We start from the raw sequence: 22,854 nt of genomic DNA on the forward strand, positions 1-22,854 counted from the left end.
ATTTAAAGTCTTTGTCTAGTAAATCCCATGTTAGGCTTCTTGTTACTGCCCTTCTTCTGGTAAATGAGCTATACTTTCCTATTTATTTTTACATCTTGTGATTTTTTTGTTGTTGAAAAGTAGACATTTTAAATAACAAAATATGACAGCTCTGGAGATGAGATTGCTACTCTCTCCAGGATTGTTATTGTGACTATTTCTTGTTGTTACTTTAGTTTAATGACTTCTTGAACTATTTTTGTGATATCTGTATTTTGTCCTATGTAGCTACTAAATTCCATGCATAATCATCAATCTCAACTAATGATTTGACAGAGGTTTCTTTAAATGCCTTGAGCCAGTAAATCTCTTAATTCTTGCCTAGTTCTATGTGGCTGTTGGGGCATGCTTTCAATGCTCTGGCGGTTTAGAACTCTACCTTTGTTTACACTTCCTGCTTTCTCAGAGCCTCAAGGCCAGTCAGAGGTGAGAGATTAGGGTCTTCTCAGGTCTTTCCTGGATATATACGTGACTTGCAGATGTATGTGTCCTTCATGATTTCCAGGAATATGTTGGAGCTTTTCAAAATTCCCTGTGGACATCTCATTCTCCAACTTTTTAAGTTTTGTGGTCAGCCCTTTGTTTGCCTCAAATGTTTGCCACCTCTGATAGTTGTGATATTAAGGGGAAAGAAATGATCACATTTGTTTTCCACAAACATCCCTGGGGAAATTTGTTCTTAAGATAAAATTTGGACTCTAATTCTTTAGACTTAGACTTAACATTTGATATGTAAAGGAAGGGTTGTTAAAAGAGTTTGCTTGGTCAATTTTCTTTCCTCTGTTAAAATCTGACCTTTCTTGACTGATTCTCAGTCCCTTTTCCCCAAGTCAGAGTTAACAGCTTTCACCTCTTGTTACTCCTAAACCTTGGATGTAGTTTTATTATTACATTTGCAGTGTTTTTTTTTTTAATGTCCATTTTCTTGCACTTATGCTAGGACCTTCTTTGAGGCAAGATCTTTGCCATATCTCTGTATTCTGAGTGGCTGGCACTTTATAAAAGCTGATTAAGTATTTATTCAATAGAATCAAAATTTTGCTTTCAAGTTCATTTATGTAGTTATTAGTAGTATTGCGTTTGGTTAAGGTTAATGGCCTTTCAGACCATATAATAATTGGACCACAGTGGATTGATAAAAAGATATATATGCAAAGACAAATATATATATATGTTCAAGCACCATTTTAAGGGAACTTGCTCTGTAATGCATTCCATTGGTCTGTGGTTCAGAATATTATATAGAGCATGGTTTATTTTAACACTGGAAGCCTTAAATGTATGTGTGCTGAAAGTTTTCATAGTGATATCCATGTAAACATGTTATTAGGTTAATTGACAATCTTCATGATCATTGTAAAACACACTGTTTCTTTCAGCTTGCTAAACAGTTGTGGCTCTTAAGCTACTTTTAGTATATCTATTCAGTTATGCTGTTGCTGGTTGAGTTATATGTTTACTCCCAGTGTGTTGTTAGTTTTCAAACTTGGCTTATGCAAGTTGTTTTCATTATTTTGACTCACAATTTAAATGTTAAGTTAAACCAGTGATACGTGAATGCAAAAAGGGTCATCATTCCTGTGAAAACTTAAATTTTTGGGAAACTTTGATAAATATGAACTGTTAAAGTTGCTGTCCAATGAGTGGATAGGATAACTATGAAAGTTTGGGGAAAATATTATTAAAATTCAAGAGAATTGTGCATTAAATTGTTTTATAGGTGTCACTGAGTTTGCATTGCACTTTAAAGGAACCAAAATTAGATATTGACAATGAGGCATCATGATTATGGTTCATGTAAGACATGTACAGGCCAGGCAAGGAGGCTTGTGACTATAACCCCAGCAGTTTGAGAGGCTGAGATGGGAGGATTGCTTGAGGCTGAGTTCGACACCAGCATGGGCAATAGCAAGACCTTGTCTCTACAGAAAAATTAGAAAAATCAGCCAGGTGTGCTGGCGTGCCCATTTATTCCCACCTACTCGGGAGGCTGAGGCAGGAAAATTGCTTGAGCCCAGGAGTTTGAGGGTGAAGTGAGCTGTGATGATATCACTGCATTCTAGCTCAGGTAACAGAGTAAGGCCATGTCTCAAAAAAAAAAAAAAAAAAGAAATATGCACAAAGAAAAAGCCTGTTTTAATAGTACTTATATCAAGATTGACAAATTAATGCACATTTATTAAACACATGAGTGAAGCTAAAAACTTTATGATACCTATGCATAATTTTTTAAAGGATTCCCAATTTAAGTGAATTTTTCTTTTAAACAATTAACAAGATTGCCTGTATTATCCTTATTCATTTTCTTTATTCTCATACATGTTTGTTATGGTATTAATATATAAAATTAATGAAGTATTAGATCAAGATCAACCAACTAAATTTATGAATATAGTTGCCTTTAAATTGCCATGACAGTGTGTTACTCTGTATATGTGGATACATACACACAATTAATTTAAAATTTAAATATTTAACATATTTAGTATATTGAAAATTATTACTTTCATGTTTAATTTATTAAACGTACTTGGTTTTCTTCATAGGGGTTCACCTGGCACAGTGGCAGCTCCTCACCTGGCTCCCACAGGTGTCAGTTGGGCTGACAAGGTGAAGGCTCAACATACAGGCTCTACTGCTTCTTCAGATGGAGCACCTGCCCAATCTTGCCCAGCTATGATAGTGCAGAAACCTTCGCGCAGAAACGGCAAGTGACTTTGAATTAGTCTTTTTGTGTTGTAGATGGGTGGATATATAGAGATATTTATTTATTTGTTTTTTTAAAATTGGTCCTAATTGAGTTATATTTTCATTATTTTGTGCCATCTTTGTGATATTAATTTACCGTGGTTAAAACTATAAAATAATCTTAAAGGCTGAGTATAATTATTTTTCAGCACTGAATGATAGCTTATGGAGATCATTATAGTTTCAGATTTGCCCTTTGTAAACTTTAAGGAGAATGATGTCTTTTGTCAATTAGTTGATAAGATCCTTTAGAATTCTTTTGACCTAAAGTAGAAAAAAATAGGCTAGTCCATTCTCTAGGCAGAATACACTTTTAAGTAGCATGTTACTACTTTAGCTATTTAGTATTTGATTATTATTTTGATACTGCAAAATAATCTGTGTTTACCTTTGCTAACACATCCATTTTCTATACTATCAGAATAATTAAGGAACACAAATAAAATAGAAGGGGCATTATTTTGAGGGTCCACCTTGAAGAATTTATCCCATAAGAATTTCGTTCATAAAATCTTTTTATACATCTATAGAGGCCGAGATTTTAGAATGATAATAAATAATATAGCGTTTATGTTATGAGTTTAGGAAAACTTCAGAAACTGCTTTTTGTTTTCTTCCGTGGATGATCCCATTGGAGCTTTTTGGTTCAGAAAGAAGCATTTTATTGTACATAACAAAGACATTGCTATCTTTGCATTATGGATGTGTTTTATTTTTTCTATTTTTGTCTCAGTAAGTTGTATTTGCTTACTTCAAATAACATTCCTTACTTTTCCCCTTGTTTTCTTCATACAGACTGAGTAGTAGAAACTTGACAGTAGGCAAGAGTTTTTTCTCCTAGGAAAATATGGAATCATAAAGCTTAGTTTCTGTATTTTGAAAGAATCTGAGAGAAATGTGTTGTAAAATCAAAATTGTAAAATAAAAGAATCATGGTATTAGCACATATCCTTATTTTGTTGAAAGCATTACTGTCAAGTTATTCATGAAAAACCCATTTAGTTGAGATGAAATGATAGATCTTGATTATAACAATGCTTAAAGAAACACTTATTAATGTATTGGGAAATTTTGTTTTGGACCACTCTGGTCTTCAGTTTTAGGGTTTCAGTATACAGGTATGCACAGTGAATTATGGTGTTCTTTGGAAAAAGTAAACTGTTTTTCCTTTGCTCTCACATCACAACAGTTAACACAAATTTTTGTGACGTCTGGTCACCAAGAAGTATGTGGGAATTTCTCCCTACCAACAACCAGTCAGTCAGTTCTGCAGCAGACATCGGCTTGTTGTCCTCTAATTCAATTCAATTCTGGCAGTGTTGACCTAGAGATAGCATCAAATCCCACAGGTTGAGGGCTCAGTCCTGCAAGACTGCCTCCTATTTCTGATGCCAGTTACAAACCCCAGATTGTTTTACCTGTCTGACTGACCAGCTGTAAATCAGGGTTCCCACCACTCCCTTCTTGAGGTTCATTAATTTGCTAGAGTGGCTCACCGAACTTAGGGGAATATATTTACCAGTTTATAAAGGATACTGCAAAAGCTACAGATGCAGATAGGCATAGGGCAAGGTATGTGGGAAGGGTGCAGAGAACTTCCATGCCCTCTCCAGACATACTACCCTCCAGGAACCTCCAGGTGTTCAGCTATCTGGAAGCTCCCTGATTCTTGCCTTTTTGGGTGGGTTTTTATAGAAGCTTCACTACCTGGGCATGATTGATTAAACTATTGAAGATCAACCTAACCTTTGGCCCCTCCCCATCCTTTGCTCCACGTAGGTGAGGATGGGATGGGGCTGAAAGTCCCAACCTTCTAATACTTCCTTGATCTTTCCAGTGACCAGGCATCATCCTGAAGCTACCTAGGGGCTGCCAGCCACCGGTAAACTTATTAGCATGCAGAAAGATGCTTATCATTTTGGAGATTTCAAGGGTTTTAGGAGTTGTATGCCAGGAAACTGGGATATTTCACTGTATCTAAAGTTTGTAATTATGTATTATAAAAAATATTTCTAGTTAAAGATGACAGAATGACCATATGCCTTTAATGTGCTCTTCCCCAAACCCTGCTAAAAATGGTATAAAAGAGTTCAAAAGTTGGACTTAAGAAAAAAGAGGAGAAAAGATGATACGAACAAATTTTTGAAGTTGGAAAGGAGAATGATCAAAGATAACTGAAAAAATTTGAGTAAGCTGGCTGAATCCTAAGCTAAAAAGAGGGGAAAAAACTGAAAAGCAATCCAGTTTGTTTCATGAAACTCCTATGAAGTTCAAAAATTGGTGGGAACAGGTATCTCTGGAAGTAAGCACAAAGGTAGGGGTGGTACTTTAAGAAGAATTTAGTCTCCTGAATCCTCCCATCTCCCTCTTCGTCAGCTCTGAACAGTAGTATGGCTGTACCTCCCTCACTCCAAGAGAATACTGGAGGCTTATTCTCTAGAGAAGGTTAAAAAAAAATGGTATCAGAGCTGAGGTCTGCCAGCCACATTGAAAGATGGGAGTAGTGTATTGAAAACATGGGATTAAGGAAAAGAATCTATAATGTTGAGGTTGTCCACCTCCAGCCTTTTCTCCTACTGAGCTTCCAGGTTTCCAGTTCAAGAAAATCCATACTCAAGGAACATGTTCAGATCTGATGTAGATCATGAGATACTGGTCTTCAAGGCTAATACTATAATTGGATGAGTCATTGGCAGTCTTAGGAGACTTTGGCATTTTGAAGCCAGATTGTGGACCCTGGTAGATTTTCTGCAAAGTTGGGTGCTGAAAAATTTCTCCTATCCCAGTGCTTGCATGCCACTGCCACTGTCAAGTGTTGGAGTCTGTTACTCTCCCCTTCAATGTCTGGTTGGTCCTATGACTTCATATTATCTGTTGAATATGACAAGAGTGATGTTCTATAATTTTCCAGCTGAGGCCTTAAGAAAGCTTGCAGCTTCCATTTTCTCCTTGTTAGAAGCCCCATGACATTTAAAGAAGCCTAGGATAGACCACTGAGTAATGAGAGACCATGTGAAGAGAAAGAGGCCATAAGAAGGAGAGGCTAGGTATCTCAGCCAAAAGCCAGTACCACGCCTTCAGTTATATGATGAAGTCATCATGGATACTGTTTGATTTCAGTTGAACTATTCTAGCTGACGCTGTGGAAAAGAGACGAGCCACTCCACTGAGCACTGCTCAGATTTCTAGCTCGAAGTGTGTGGACATAAAATGGTTACTGTTTTAAGTTGCTAAGTTTTGGACCCAATATTTGGATAACATAAATTAAAGAATGAGATATAAAAGAATGGCTCATGCCTGTAATCCCAGCACTTTGGGAAGCTGGAGTGGGAGGATTGCTTAAAGCCAGTAGTTCAAGACCAGTGTAGACAACGTAATGAGTCTGTCCCTGTAAAAAAAAAAAAAAGGTATGGTGGTGTGCACCTGTAGTCCTAACTACTTGGGAGGCTGAGGCAGGAAGATTGCTTGAGCCCAGGGAGTTCAAGGTTACAGTGCGATATGATTGTGCCACTGTACTCTAGCCTGGGTGACAGAGTGAGACCCTGTCCCTAAACAGAAAAAAATTTAAAAAAAGGGAAATTATGAAAGAGATAACTAATTAAAGGAAACTTCTTATAACCGAAGGACATAAGCTTCTAGGCCAATTGGACCTATCAAGTGCCCAATACCAATGGATGAAAATAGAGTGACACTAAAATATGTTGGGAAATTTCCGAATACTACAGAAGATGAGATACTTTAAATGATTATAGAGAAAATAATAACTTTGTGTACAAATGACCAAGAATCAGAATGGCACCTGATTTTGTAAAAACACCACTAGGAGCCATAAGAAAATTGTGCAGTCTCCAAAATTCTGAAGGGAAATAATTTCTAGTCTAAAATTCTATGTCTAACCAAATTATCCATTGAAAGTCAAAGTAGAGTAAAGATGCTTTCAAATATGTAAGGTCTCAAAATTTTTTACCTCTCATGGACCCAAATATTATTGGCAAGAACCAGCACAGAAGAGAAGAAAAGGTAAAAACTCTGTGATGGTGATTCCAGAATGATAGCTATGACTAGGTCTAGAAAACAACGAGTATAGTTTTTACTTGTTGTTGTTTTTTTGAGGCAGAGTCTCGCTCTGATGCCCAGGCTGGAGTGCAGTGGTGTGATTGTAGCTCACTATAACCTCCTAACTGCTAGGCTCAAGCAATCTTCCTGCCTCAGCCTCCTGAGTAGGTGGGACTACAGGTGCAGTGCAACACTCAGTCCAGATTTTTGATGATCACAGTGCTCTGGAACAGAAGAATCCAGGAAGATGAATGAGTTTCTTAAAACATGTATTGCACATATTAAGAGAATTAAATTTTAGGAGAGTTGGGGGTTGAATTAATTCTGAGGATAGTAGAAAACACTGAAGCTAAATTACAGAGAGAAAAGAGGAAAGTGCAGAGAAGAATATAGGAGGCACTCTTGTAAATGGAGTTGATGGAAGAGTGGAATGAATGGTGCAAAAGCAAAATTGTATGTGATGATCACTGAGAATTTCCTCAAACTATTGGAAGTCATCAAGTCTCAGATTCAAGATGCACTCTAAACCCCAAGGAGGAAAAATACAAAACAAATCTCATCTAGATAAAATATAATACAACTATTGAAGATTAAAGAAAAAAAATCTTTACCAGTAGTTAGAGAGGAAAAAAAAAAAGATGCCATTTTCAAAGGAGCAAGAGCAACCTGATAGCTGACTTTACAAAAGAAACTATGGGAGCCAGTTGATAGTGGAATGACATCTTTAAGGTGCTAAAAGAAAGGAACTGACAAGCTGGACTTCAATATCCAGCAAAAATATGCTTAAAAATGAAGGCGAAGTAAAGACAGTTCCAGAGAAATAAAAATTGAGAAAATTTGTAATCAGCATACCTGCACTAAGGAGGTAGTACAGAGAATTTTTTAGGTGGAAGGAAAATGATTCCAAAATGGAAACCCAAAAATGTATGAAGGAATGAAGAACACCAGGAGAAATACTTGGGTAACATTAAATGCATATTGACTGTGTGAAACAATGTTTGCTGGCTCTTGAAATATTTGTATATTGAAAATTTATGAGAATAATACAAAAGACAGGAGAGGAATAAATGGAATTTATGTTTTCTAGGGTCCTATTATTGTCTGGGAGTTTGCAAAAGTATTAGTTTGTATTTGATTGTATTAAATCAAGGATGCATGTTGTAAACTCTAGAAACCACTAAGAAGAGCAAAAGTATGTGTAACTAGTAACTTCACAGAGGGGAAAATAGAATAATAAAATTATTTGATTAATCCAAAAGAAGACAAGAAAGGACAAAAGAGAAACCTAAAACAGATGAGACAAATGAAAAATAAATTATAAGATGGAAGAAATAAATCCAAATATATCAATCCCTATATTATATGTAAATTATCTAAATATTCAGTTATAAAGTCAAAGATTATAAGACTGCATTAAAAGCAAAGCCCAACTATATTTGCACATAAGACATATACTTTCAATATGAAGACATAGAAAAGTCAAAAAGATGGGAAAAGATATTCTATGTATACCCTCCCTATTCAAGTCAATGTTGGGAGGCTGGATACAGTGGCTCACTCTTGTAATCCCAGAACTTTGGAAGGCCGAGGCAGGAGGATCACTTGAGGCCAAGAGTTGAAGATGGCTAGGGCTAGCCTGGGTAACATGGTGAGTCTCGATCTTTATGAAAAAATTAGCTGAGCATGGTAGCATGCACCTGTACAGGTACTTGGAAGGCTGAGGAGGAGGATCACATGAGCCGAGGAGCTATGCTCGGCTTACAGTGAGCTATGCTTGGGCCACTGCACTCCAGCCTGGGTGACAGAGGGAGACCTTGTCTCTTAAAAAAAAAAAAATCAAAACTGAGTGTGCTTTAATATTAGACAAAATAGACAAAGTAAACCAGAAACATTTTAAAAGGAGATATTTCTTAATGATTAAAGGTTCAATCAATGGGAAAAAATTTATAAGTATCAGTTCAATAGAAAGATATAATCTAAATTTATATGTATCTAACATAACTTCAAAATATATAAAGCAAAAATTTATAGAACAGAAGGGAAATACTGAGACATCTATACTCATACTGGGAAACTTTAACATAATCGTCTCAACAAGTGACAGTACAAGTAAATAAAATTCTGTAAAAATATAGAATATTTGAACAATCTGATCAATGAACTTAACATAATTGATATGTCTAACAAATAATGCATATTCTTTTTCATTGTTTTTCTTTTAATGCTTTGATCTGGATATTTTTACTAATATGTATTCTGGTCTACTAATCCTCTGTTTTGTATGTCTAATATGCTATTAAGGCAGTCTATTAAATTTATAATTTCCATTATTTATCATTTCTGGAATGTCCATTTGATCATTAAAATATAGCTTCCAATATCTGCTGGTAATCTCTATCTTTCCATATTTTCTTGAACATATTTATCATAGCTATTTTAAAACATCTATGCCTGATAAACAAAGTATCTGAAATACCTGTGGGTTTCCTTTAAAAACATTTTTGAGAGGTTTTCAGTTATTTGACCTTGTTTATTATTTTTAGCATGCCTCACAATCTAACACTGTGTGTAAAGATTATAAATCTCCTTCTAAGGGGACTGTTTTTTCTGTCTGGCAAGATGATAGAGAACAAACAGATCATCCTAATCCTCTCAAGATTTGGTTTGAGATTTTATTAAGGTTGATGTGTTTAATTTTGTCCTTATTCCTTCCAAGATCTCAAATGAAAAGCTGGGGTATTTGCCAAGGCCACTACATTCCCAAATTTTAACTTTTGTTTCCTCAGCACTGTAAAGTTGCTGCAGTATCTGTTTAGCTCATTAGCTTTCCAACTGCTGCTTTCTGCTAGGTTTCTTGGAGTCCTGCCCTGTATATGCAATGCTTAGCAGTTGTCAGACTTCTTAAGGGTAGATTGAATGCAGATTTTTTTGGCTCACTTTCGTGCAGTCCCCTCCCATCCCCATCCAAGATTTTTGCTCCTGAACTTCCAGTTGCTTTAGATTCCCTGAACTCCAATACCTGTTTCAGCTTGTTGGGAGTGCTGTTTTCTGCTAGGACTCACTTACCTTGCACTCTGAATTCCACATATCTTCATGGAAAATGCTAGGGTGAATTGGGTCTAAAGTTGTTCCCTTTTCTCAGGAATTGTAGTTCCTCAAAACTTGACCATGTTGGTTGTTTTCCAATGCTGTTAAACAGTTCATTTATATATTTTGTCTAGTTTTATAGTTATTTTTGGCAGGAAAAGTGCCTATTTTGATACAAGCTACTTTGTCATGGCTGGAACTATAAGTCCAAATACATATTTAAGCTCACATGGACAACATTTACCAAAATTGAAGCATGCTGGGCCATTAGATGTGTTCTCAGAAAATTTCAGGTGATTTAAATGATTCTCTGTCACTGATCACAGTGGGATTAAGTTAGAAATCAATTATAAAAATATAGCTATATAATTCCCAAATTTTTGGAATTTTGGAAAATACTTCTGAATAACCCATGGAATCAGAGAAGACATCATGATGAAAATTAGAAAACTTGAATAAAAATGAGTGTCATGAGATTAAGGTAAAGCTGTGCTTTGAGGAAAATTTCTAGCCTCAATTGTACATATTAGAAAAGAAAAGCCACTCTGTGTCCAACTTACCAAGTTAGAAAAGAACAGCAAGTTAAACCCAGGGAACATAGAAGGAAATAAAATATATAGGTGAGAACAGAGAAAATTAACAAAGCCAAAAAGCGGTTCTTCAAATAGATTAATAAAATTAGCAGACCTTTAGTTATAAAGTAATGATCAAGTATAAGAAGACACAAGTTGTAATACCAGGAATTAAATTGAGGATGTTGCTAGAGATCTCACAGATATTAAAAAGATAAGAGGATTTTATAAGTACTATTATACACTAAATTTAGAAGCATAGAAGACATTGGTAAATTTCTTGAAAAACACAACTTAAGATTTGCATTGCAAGAATTAGAAAAACTGGAAGGAAGTTATGTAAGTATTTTTTTAAGTGTGAATTTGTAATTAAAAATCTTTTTACAAAGAAAATTCTAGGTCAAGAATTCACCTATGAATTCTTCCAAACATTTAAGATAAAAAAAAATAAATCTTATAGAAACTCTTCCTGAGGACAAAAATCATCTTGTTTTATGATGCTACCATAACCTTAGTATCAAAACTGAACAAGAAAATTACAGTAAAACAATATTATCTCTTGAGAATTAATGAAAATATAAGTGGATTAAATAGTGATAAATAAAAATGATAATATTTTACAGTCAAGTTGGGATTATTCTAGGTGCTCTTCAATTATTGGTTGTACTACCTTGAATTTAAAGCAAAGGTATTAATGGCATTTGTAAAGTTTAAAAAAAGTACAAGTGTAAAAACTATGAAATGAAATACAATTTCAGTTTTTTACACTTCTAATGTTATTCTAAGTGTGTAGAAGTTCTCCAATGGTTTAATTGCTTGATTTGCTGTTCTTACACATTCTTTATTATGGGAATAATTTTTCAATATAATTTTTACTGAAGGTTTATTAAAAATGTAATTTGTATTATATATAACTAATTTCTCAGTGTCTGAGAGACCTATATAGTTTCTCTTTTGATACACTCCTCTTTTGACTTGCTTCAAATATTATTTCAGTTTTTAAAATTATAAGATAATGTTTGTGTTGGCCTTTTTATTGGTTAATGGATTAGGTCCAAGTTTTAAGCAGTATTTCTTTTCATAAGGAAGTTTTCAAAAAAGTGTGTTTTTCTTTCCTTTCAAAAGTAAAGTGGTCAATCATAGTGCTCCTAAGGGTGAGCCAGTTAAATTAACTGGAAACTAAAATCTTTTATTAAACTTTCTTAATTTTATAATTTAGTTTTTTCTCTCTTGGTATGTGTGATTTTTATAAGATTCATCTCCTGATTTCTCTTTAAATTTGCATTATATATTTAAAGGATGAAGAAGAAATGTATAATATTATGAACCAAGTTTTAATAAAGTTAAACATGGATGAAAATTGAACACATACAGGATAATACATGACTTAAGGCATTATTTTATTGAATATCATAATGGTATTGTTATATATTTTTTTAATGTCTATCAAGATACATACTGAATATTTACTGGAGAAATAGGTTTAGGATTTTCTTTAAATTATTTCATAAAAAACAATGGGAATGGGAAATTGATGAAAAAAAAGTTACAGAAGCCAGGTGTGGTGGCATGTCCGTGTAGTCCCAGCTGTTTAGGAGGCTGAAGCTGGAGGTTTGCTTGAACCTAGGAGTTTTAGTCCAGTCTCTGGTTAAAAAAAAAAATGGCAGAATCTTGATCATTATTGAAACTGGATGATTGGAACATGGGGTTTATCATACTATTTCTCTGTGTTTTGTATTTGAGAACTTTCATAATAAAAAATTTTTAAAAACTACAGATTTAAGCATACTTTTCTTAGAGATTTCAAAGTCCAGACCCATGAAGTAAAGGATTACAGTTTCGGTCCAATAATCTTTAAGATAAGTACAATATACAGTCTATGAATATACAGTATTATACTTTAAAAAATAGGAAAATGGGGTAGTATGTCAGTTACAGGAATAAGCATTTTGAATTTTTTTCCTTGAAGTAAAATTTTCAGTCTTTAGTGAGTCATGTGGTGGTATGACACACTAGTCTAAGACACACAGAAAGTATTTACCTTTCATAGAAACATAAATTTTCAGTTTCACAAAAATAAACTTCAGAAATTGACTTAGTTTTTTTCTGTTAATTTTCTATACCGGCTTTATTGAGCTACAATTCACGTATCATAAAATCCACCCATGTAAAGTATACAATTCACTGGTTTTTACTATATTCACAGGTGTGTATAACTATCACCACAATTTTAGAGCATTTTTTTAATGTCAAAAAGAAATTTTGTATCCTTTTACCTATTACCCTTTTAACCCAGCATCCTCCACACACCTTACTAACATGTGGTGTTATCACAATATTTTATTTTAGCCATTTTGATAAATGCATTATTGTTTTAATTTGCATTTCCCTAATGGCTAATAATGTTGAACATAATGGGCTTATTTGCAATTTGTATGTCCTCTTCAGTGAAATGTTTGGTCATGTTTTTTGCCCATTTTCTGCTTGGATTTTTTGTAATATTACTGTTGAGTTTTGAGAGTTCTCTGTATATTCTAAACTAGTCCTTTGCTGGATACTTTCTACCAGTCTGCTATTTTTCTTTTTCTTCACAGGGTCTTTTGCTCAGCAAAAGTTTGCAATTTTAATGAAGTACAATTGATTAGATCTTTTTTCTTTTATGGATCATGCTTTGTTTTCAACTCATTCCTAGCCATAGGTTCTGAGGGGTTTTCTCCTGTATTTCCTAAAAGTTTTATCATTTTACATTTTACAACTAAATCTGTGATCCATTCTGAGTTAATTTTTGTATACCGTGTGAGTTTTAGGTCAAGATTTATTTTTTTGCCTATGGATATCCACTTGGTCTACCACCATTTGTTGAAAATTCTTTTCTTTCTCATTGAATTGCGTTTGTAATTTTGTAAAAATTCAGCTGGTCATACTATTTCATTGACTGTATGTCCCATCAATTCTACAGTGTCTTGATTACTCTGACTGTGGTAAGCCTTAACATTGGGTAAAGTGATTGCTTCCACTTTATTTTTCTTTTTCAAAATTGTTTTAGGTCCTGTGTTTCTGTATACATTTTGGAATAAGCTTATCTACATCAAAAAATGTTGCTTGGATTTTTATAGAACATATACTACAACTGTAGATCAATTTAGGTGGATTTGGCATCTTTACTGTGCTGAATCTTCTGATTTATGAACATGGTATATCTCTCCATTTGTTTAGGTCTTCTTTTATTTCTTTCATCAGCCTTTTGTAATTTTCAAGTTACACATTCTATATGTTTTTGTTAGACTTGTATCTATTTCATTTTCTTTGATGCAATTGTAAGTTGTTTTGGTTTTAGTTTCCACGTGTTTATTTTCAGTATATAGAAATGCAGTGGACTTTTTGAGGGTTGGTCTTGTATTCTGCAACTTTACTGAACTAATACAATAATTCTTGGAATTTTAATGTATATTCCTTGCAATTTTCTATGTATATTCTTTGCGATTTTCTAATAGGTAAGCATGTCGTCTGAAAATAGGGAAAATTTTATTTCTGCCTTTCCTATCTGTCTTTTTTCTTTTCTTTTTTTTTTTTTCCCTGCACTCTTTCTAGAACTTTCAGTAGTATATTGAATAAGCATGGTGAGAGGGAAGATATCCTTGCCTTGTTCCAGATCTAGGGGAAAGCATTCAGGATTGGACTATTAAGTATGATGTTAGCTGTAGATGTTTTGTGGATGTCTTTATGAAATTGGGTAAGTTCCCTCTCTTTTATAGTTTAATGAGAGTTTTTATTGTGAGTGGATGTTGGATTTTGTGAAATACTTTTTCTATATCAATTGATAAGATCATATGAGTCTTCTTGTTTAGCGTGTTGACAGTGGTGGATTATATTAATTGATTTTTGAATGGTAAACTGGGCTTGCATACCTGAAATAAATTTCCCTTGGTCATAGTTTATAATTATTTTTTTGCATTGCTATATTTGATATGCTAATATTTTGTTGAAGATTTTTGCCCTTAAGTTCATGAGAGATTTTGATATTTAGTTTTATTCTTTATACTGTATTTGTGTGATTTAAAATTTAATTTTTTTTTTTTTGAGACAGAGTCTCACTTTGTTGCCTGGGCTAGAGTGAGTGCCGTGGTGTCTGCCTAGCTCACAGCAACCTCAAACTCCTGGGCTTAAGCGATCCTACTGCCTCAGCCTCCCGAGTAGCTCAGACTACAGGCATGCATCACCATGCCAGGCTAATTTATTCTATATATATTTTTAGTTATCCAGATAATTTATTTCTATTTTTAGTAGAGACGGAGTCTCGCTCAGGCTGGTCTCGAACTCCTGACCTCGAGCGATCCACCTGCCTTGGCTTCCCAGAGGGCTAGGATTACAGGCGTGAGCCACCGCGCCTGGCCTAAAATTTAATTTTTATTTCACCCCCTATATCTTAATGTACAGCAATCTGATTTTTTTTTTTAATCAGGGTAATACTATCTTAGGATAACTTGGGATGTGTAACCTCCTTTTTTGTCTTCTGGAAGAGTGTTCATGAAATTGGCATTAATCCTTTTTTTTTTTTTTTAAGATAGGGTCTCATTCTGTTTCCTGAGCAAGAGTGCAGTGGCATTGTAGCTCACTACAACCTCAAACTCCTGGGTTCAAGTGATCGTCCTGCATCAGCTCCTGAGTAGCTGGGATTACAGTTTTTTCTGTTTTTTTTTTTTTTTTTTTTTTGTAAAGACGGGGTCTTGATCTTGCTCAGGCTAGACTCTGGGCCTCAAGTAGTCCTCTCACCTTGGCCTCCCAAAGTGCTAGGATTATAGGCATGAGCCACCATCCCTGCCCCTGGTATTAATCCTTTTAAAAATATTTAGTAGAATTTGCCAGAGAAACCATCTGGGCTTAGAGAGCTCTCTTTGGGAAGCTTTTAATTTTTATATCCAGTTTCTTTACCAGTTACAAGGCTATTCAGATTGTCTTTTTCATATTGGTTGGGTTTTGGTAGCTTGTGATTTTTGTGGAATTGATCCATTTATTACCTGTTGTTGAATTTACTGGCATAAAGCTATTTGAAATATTCCTTTCTCATACTTTTTATGGCTTCATGATCTGCAGTGATGTTCCTGTTTTATTCCTGATGTGATTTGTGCCTTTTCTCTTTTTATCTTTGCCAGTCTTGGGAAACTTATGAGAAGTATAGTTAATTACACAGATGGTCCCAACTTAATGATTTTTCAACTTAGTGATGGTGGGAAAGTGATATGCATACAGTAGAAACTGTACTTTGAGTGCCCATATGACTGTACCCATATAATTGAAAGTGTTTTTCACTGTCAGTACGGTATTCAATAAATTCCATGAGATATTCAGTACTTTGTTATAAAATAGGCTTTGTTGTATTAGGTTATTTTGTCCAACTGTAAGCTAATGTAAGTATTCTGAGCACATTTAAGGTAGGCTAGAGTAAGCTGTGCTGTTTGGTAGGTTAGGTGTATTAAATACATTTTTGATTTACAATGTTTTCAACTTAAAATGAGTTTATTGGGATGTAACCTGATTGTAAGTTGAGGAGCATTTGTATTTACCTCTGTTTTTACCCCTTCTGGTGTTCTTTCCTTTTCGACATTTCAAACCTTTTATTATTTCATTTTTCTTTTAGGAACTTCGTTAGCCATTTTTTGAGGGTCATTTTGCTACTGATATATTCTGTTAGTTTTCCTTTATCTGAGAATGCTTTTATTTCCCTTTCATTCTGAGGGGTATTTTCCCTGGATAAAAAATTCACGATCGATGGTTCAGTCCTTTATAAATATGCTGCTTCTTCTTGGCCTCTATTGTTTCAGATGGAAAATCTGCTGTGATTAGAATTGATGTTTTTTGGCTGGGTGTAGTGGCTCACACCTGAAATCCTAGCACATTGCGGGATCAAGGTGGGAGGATTGCTTGAGGCCAGGAGTTCGAGAACAGCCTGAGTAAGAGCAAGACCCTGTCTGTACAAAAAAAAAAAAAATAGAAAAATTAGATGGGCATGGTGGTGCATGCCTATAGTCTCAGCTACCTGGGAGGCTGAGGCAGGAGAATCGTTTGAACCCAGGAATTTGAGGTTGCAGTGAGCTATGATGACACCACTGCACTCTAGCCTGGGTAACAGAGGGAGGCCCTGGCCCCCAACAAAAAAAAAAAAAAAGGATTGATGTTTCTCTATAGGTAATAAGTCTTTTTTCTCCAGCTACTTTCAAGATTGTTTTTGTCTTTAGTTTTAAGAGGTTTAATAATGATTTTTTTTCTTTTTCTTTAGTTTTGAGAGACTTAATTATGATATGTCTTAACATGCCCTTTTTTTAGTTTATCCTATTTAGAATTCACTTAGTTTCATGAATCTAGTTTTCTCTCTTTCACTAAATTTGGGAAGTTTCCAGCCATTAATTTTTCAAATACATTTTCAGTCCTCTACTCTCCTGGAAGTCTGGTGACACAAATGTTAGCTCTTTTATTATTGTCTCACTGGTCCCTGAGACTGTTCTTAATCTGCATGACACTTTTCTAGTGGAAGTGCCAAACCAATTTGCCATCACCTCCCAGGCTCCTATTGGTGTGTATGCACAGCTGCCTGCTTGGCCTCAGTAACTAAGAGGGGGAGAAGTGGAAGGACTGACTCATGTCACCTTGCTGCTATAGGTTGGGGTGGGATCTTAGCTGACATCTGGGGTAAGGAAAAGAGGGATCCCAGTGTCATAATACCTGCCTCCCACTATTTTTTTTTTGCCCCATTGATGCTAGTTGTGGCAGAAGCTCAGCTTTCTACAGGACCCTGCTGACGTTGAGTATAAGTGAGAGCAGAATGCTGATTAGTTCTATCTCACACTGTGCTGTTGATGCCTAAGGTGAGAGGAGGCTCTGCTTAGCATTGATCCCTGCTGATGCTACTTTGGTAGGGGAATCAGAGTACCATGTGTTTCTGAAAACTGAGAGGTAGAAGTTAAGCTCCCAGTTCATTCCTACTGAAACTGTGGGGAACGGGGGTTCCACTGGTGTTTGGCTAGAGTACAGTGGTTATTGCCAAAAAGATTTTCTGTTTTGTTAGGCCACCCTTTTCTCTGTCCATTGGCATGGCAAACAGGCTTTTCTTGGTGCTTATTTTGTCTATGCCTGTTGATGTTTCTGGGTTGGCGGCTTTTACAACATTCTGATTGGAATACATAGGAGGCAATAAAGAAACCCAGGGAATTCACCACTGTGCTACTTTTCAGTCCCAAAGTCCCAAGGCACTCTGTCATTTTCTTTCCATCTCTGAGAATGTTCCCATGTTTGTTTGATGTGTTTTTTCCAGGGTTGTTAGTTGTAAGAAGGAGGAGCTGGAGATGAAGGTGCGGTTACTTCATCTTGGCCAGAACTAGAAGTCTTTGTATTAGTTTTCACTACAGTTAGCCAATGAAGTTTTAAAATTAAGACTAGAAACACCACTATACACACATATACCTCATGTTGTGACATTTTGAAATGTTTTCCAAGAGGATTCTTATTTAATTTAGGCTATTTTGCTGTGTGACTTTGGACATAGGCCCTCAGTTTCCATGTATACGTGGTGAAATACTGGATTAGATCCTGTAGGGTTCCTTCAATTAATTCTATTAATTCTATAATGTTATGATCATTGAAATAATTTATTTAAGTCAAGATATGTTATTAATTCTGGGATAGAGGAAAGAATATGGACTTTGGAGGTAGGTCTGTGTTTGGGTTCTGAAAGATGGAAAGACAGTTTTTACGCAGTGGTTAGCAGCATAGGCACCGGAACCAATGTGCCTGGACTTGCATCTTGGCTTTATCTTTACTAGGTGTGTGATATTAAGGCAAATTACTTAACTTCTCTTTGTTTCAATTTAGTTATTTATAAAATGGAAACAGTAGTACTGATCTTCTGGGCTGCTGTGAAAATTGAAAGAGTTATTATACATAAGGAGCTTAGAACCATGTTTGCACATAGTATGCTATTTAAATGTTAATATTACTGACTGTATAGCCTTAAGTCAGTCTTAATCTGAATTTCAGTTTTGTCATTTGTAAAATAGGGATAATTCTACATATATGTATTTTAAGTATATATAAAAATACATCTTGCATAATACCTGTTATGTGTTTATATTTATTGCATTTAATGGGAATTAAATTGGAAAATGTTTTTATTATATAGGTTTGCAAATATTTTTATCATCTAATGAAATCTTGATTTGTTTTCTTTCTTTAATTGCATAGAATGGAAAGATGCTGAAGGATGGGAGACTGTTCAGAGAGGAAGGCCTGTTCGTTCTAGATCAACAGCAGTGACACCAAAAATTTCATTAGCAACAGAAGCCTTAAGGTCAAAGGATGACAGCGATAAGGAAAATGTATGTCTTTTACCTGATGACAGCATACAGAAAGGTGAATTTGTTGGAGATGGACCATCTAATACTATAGAATCTCATCCCAAAGACTCGTTACACTCCTGTGACCATCCTCTTACTGAAAGAACCCAGGTAGTACATTCTGAAAATCCTTTCACTGCCTTTTTCAAAGGGATGTGTGTATGTTGGAATGTCTTATTTTTCTATTTAATTTTAAACTTTTTACTTTGAAAAATTAAGATCTGTCACATTTTTTCTTTTCTCTTGCTACATGTCACACACACGTTACATGCTAACCATTTGAGAGTAATATGGAAACATCATAACCATTCATTAAGTACTAGAGCATGTATCAAGAACAAAGAAATTCTTTACCCAACCACCTTATAATTATAAAATTCGGGGAATTTGATATTTATATAATATTATTTTATAGTTTATATTCAAAATTTTCTAGTTTTTCCATTAATTTCTTCATAGAATTTTTTCCCTTGATACAGGATCCAATCCAGAATTACACCGTAAATTTTGTTTTGTTTCTTTAATATCTTTCACTGGAGACAGTTCCTCAGCCTATCTTTGTCTTCCATGACATCAATAGTTTTGAAGAATACATTGCAGAATTTTTTTGATACATTGTCCTTTATTCATAATTCAGTTTAACTTATGCATTTTTGACAAGACTAAAGTGATTGTCTTTAGTCTTAGTGTCTTAGTATCACTTCTAGAGGCATATGATATCAATTTGCCCAGGTTTGTTGTTAACTTTGATTATTTGGTTTAGGTGGATGTCTTCCTGCTTCATTTGGAGTATTATTATAATAAAAATGGCAATGAAATTTTGAAATGTTCTACTTTTACTTCCTAAACTGAGTATAGAGTATTTGCTAGTAGTTCATATAATTATTTAAAGTTAATATTCCCAATATTTCTTCTGTTAGTGTAGTTGAAGTTTATTTTACTTATTTGGTGAACTAATATATCCTTTTAGATATTCATTCATATAAAGGTTCATGTTCAGTTAGTATAATTTTATGTAACATGGCTAATGAATTATAGGAGATATTTTTTGATACAGTACAGGCACTAAATAAATCAATTATAAAATAATTGCAATATTTTCTGTCTAGAATAATATCTCCTTTTAAAAATTCTCTTTTTTTACCTGTAGGATTTTTTCCCCTGCTTGAAATGCTCCTCAATTTCCTTGTCTTCCTTCTTTTTTTTTTTTTTTTTTGAGACAGAGTCTCGCTTTGTTGCCCAGGCTAGAGTGAGTGCCATGGCGTCAGCCTAGCTCACAGCAACCTCAAACTCCTGGGCTTGAGGAATTCTTCTGCCTCAGCCTCCCGAGTAGCTGGGACTACAGGCATGCACCACCATGCCCGGCTAATTTTTTCTATATATATTTTTAGTTGGCCAGATCATTTCTTTCTGTTTTTAGTAGAGACGGGGTCTTGCTCTTGCTCAGGCTGGTCTCAAACTCCTGACCTCAAGCGATCCACCCGCCTCGGCCTCCCAGAGTGCTAGGATTACAGGCGTGAGCCACCGCGCCCGGCCTTCCTTGTCTTCCTTCTTAATTAATGATAATTGCTCTACATCGTACATTGTTTCTGATGTTCTATAACTCTTTAATATGTATTTTATGCCCATGTGAGATTGGAAGCTCCTTGTGGGAAGTATTTTGTGTTGCTTTTTAATTTCTCACAATATGGAACAGATTTCTAGGCACATAGGAAGTAATTACTAATAGTATGTATTTCTTGGATGTAACTTTAAGAAACTCTTTAATGTAGGTAAGATAGTGAAGAAATAACTTTTTATATCACTTAAACATCTAGCATTTTTGCTAATGTGTTTTAGCTAAAAAATATAATTTAATATGAAAAATTGTGCTGGTTTTGTGTAGTGAATAAATTTATATGATATTGGGATTTCAGCCATAAACCATATATACACCTTTTGAATAATTATACTATTGCTAAAATGTTTCAGTATAAAAGTTCACTGCAGATGGTAGCCAAGCTGATATTATAATATTTGTTTTCTCCACTGTCATTCTAAAAATGGAATTAGCATATTTATATCTTTTCTCAACGTTACTTTATAGTTTAGCTTTGATTTTGTTATATAAACGATACTGAGTTTTTAATAAACAGGGTTGACTATATCATACACTTCAGTAATGCTAATATAAATATTGCCAAGAAGATTATAAACCATGGTGACTGACATATAAATAATGTTGATAGCAATATAAATAATGTGATACAATTTAAATAATGCTTATGGTAAAATCAACACTTTGGGACACTTTTAAGTTTTGACCAATGGTAGAATTTTTAAAGTAGTTTATAAGACTTGGCCAAGTTTAATATTTGTGTAAATAATTAATCAAACTGGGGTTTTATGGCCACTGCAATGTTTATTTAAGAAGGGATGTGAGTTTTAAATTCACGATCTTGGATTTTAGTTTTTTGACTTGAAGTATAATTGGAAAATGCAGCACCATTCTTTCTCTACTCTGTTAGTGAAAATAAAAGCTTGGTTCTATTTACTAAATTAGAACATTTTAAAAAAAATGAATATGTGTTTAGCCTAAGCCAATGTTTGTTTGTTTGTTTATCTATATATTTATTTACTTATTTTTAATCAGGATATTGTGGGGGTACAAACATTTTGGTTACATGTAATGCATTTGCCCCACCCAAGCCAGGGCTACAAGTGTGTCCCTCCCCCATACAGTGTGTTCTGCTTCCATTAGTTGTGGGTTTACCGCCCCCCCCCAATTCTGCCCAGCCAGCACCCAGTGAGTATTCTACCATGTGAATGAACACCTTAATGTTGGTCAGTACCAATTTGAGGGTGAGTACATGTGGGGCATGTTTTTCCATCCTTGTGATACCTCATTTTGAAGGATGGGCTCAATCTCTATCCAGGATAATATAAGAGGTGCTAGATCACCATTGGTTTTTGTAGTTGAGTAGTATTCCATGGTATACATATACCACATTTTATTAATTCACTCACGTATTGATGGGCACTTGGGTTGTTTCCACATCTTTGCAATTGTGAATTGTGCTGCTATAAACATTCGAGTGCAGATGTCTTTATTATAGAATGTCTTTTTTTCGTTTGGATAGATGCCTAGTAATGGGATTGCTGGATCAAATGGTATTTCTATTTTTAGCTCATTGAGGTATCTCCAAATTACTTTCCACAGAGGTTGTACTAGTTTGCAGTCCCACCAGCAGGGTAAGAGTGTTCCTGTCTCTCCACATCCACACCAGCATTTGTTTGTTTTTTTAGAATGTTTTCACATTTCTCTTGGTTACGTGTTCCCTGTTTCTAAAAGCGGATAGGGAGAATATCTAAATCTAAAGTATAGCTGTCACATAATGAGACACTGTATGCTGTAGATCTGCACACTTAGATTATGCTTTTCTCTTTTAGATCTGAGAATTGATATAATATACCATATTAATCTTTATTAAAGATACTTTAAGATCATGTTAGTATTATCTGAAGAAAACAACTTTTATGTTTTTGAGTAAAATGCCCTCAAAATATATTTTGGTAAAAAACGATTTGAGGATGTTTTTGAAAATGTCAAATATCGTCATTTGATATTAGATAGTCTTTGCAAAAGATCATGTAAAATACCTTTAGTTACATGAGTCTAATACGAAGTGTCATATTTGTGACTAGATTTATTTTGTGAGGAGTATAAAATACTCATCAGGAATTGGCCTACTGAAAGAAAATATAACTGCAATATATATTGCTTAATTTTTTAGAGTACTTCAGGCAATTCCCAGTACATAGTAAGTAGGCATGCAAATAAAATTTGTGCTGCTTAATGGTTTCTTTCCTTTTGTTACACTTGAAACATACAAAAAAAACAAGTGAAGTATCTGTCATCCAGTTAAATACTGCTTCACTGTTGATAGTTTAATCAGAATCAGCTCTTCTAGAGTGGAATAGTTGGT

At 34.6% G+C, this 22,854-nt stretch overlaps 1 protein-coding gene across 6 annotated transcripts in view; it reads left to right on the forward strand.

Moving 5' to 3' along the window:
• Window positions 1–22,854, forward strand: part of SCAPER (S-phase cyclin A associated protein in the ER) — a 439,517-nt gene that overhangs the window by 96,547 nt on the left and 320,116 nt on the right. For all 6 annotated transcript variants that reach the window (XM_045541852.1, XM_045541833.1, XM_045541866.1 and 3 more), the window contains 2 exons: window positions 2,586–2,746; window positions 18,738–19,000. In XM_045541852.1, coding sequence (XP_045397808.1) covers window positions 2,586–2,746; window positions 18,738–19,000 — 424 coding nt within the window. The remainder of the gene's footprint in view (window positions 1–2,585; window positions 2,747–18,737; window positions 19,001–22,854) is intronic.

This window comes from Lemur catta, chromosome 1, assembly GCF_020740605.2.
Source record: "Lemur catta isolate mLemCat1 chromosome 1, mLemCat1.pri, whole genome shotgun sequence".
NCBI classification, from domain to species: Eukaryota; Metazoa; Chordata; class Mammalia; order Primates; family Lemuridae; genus Lemur; species Lemur catta.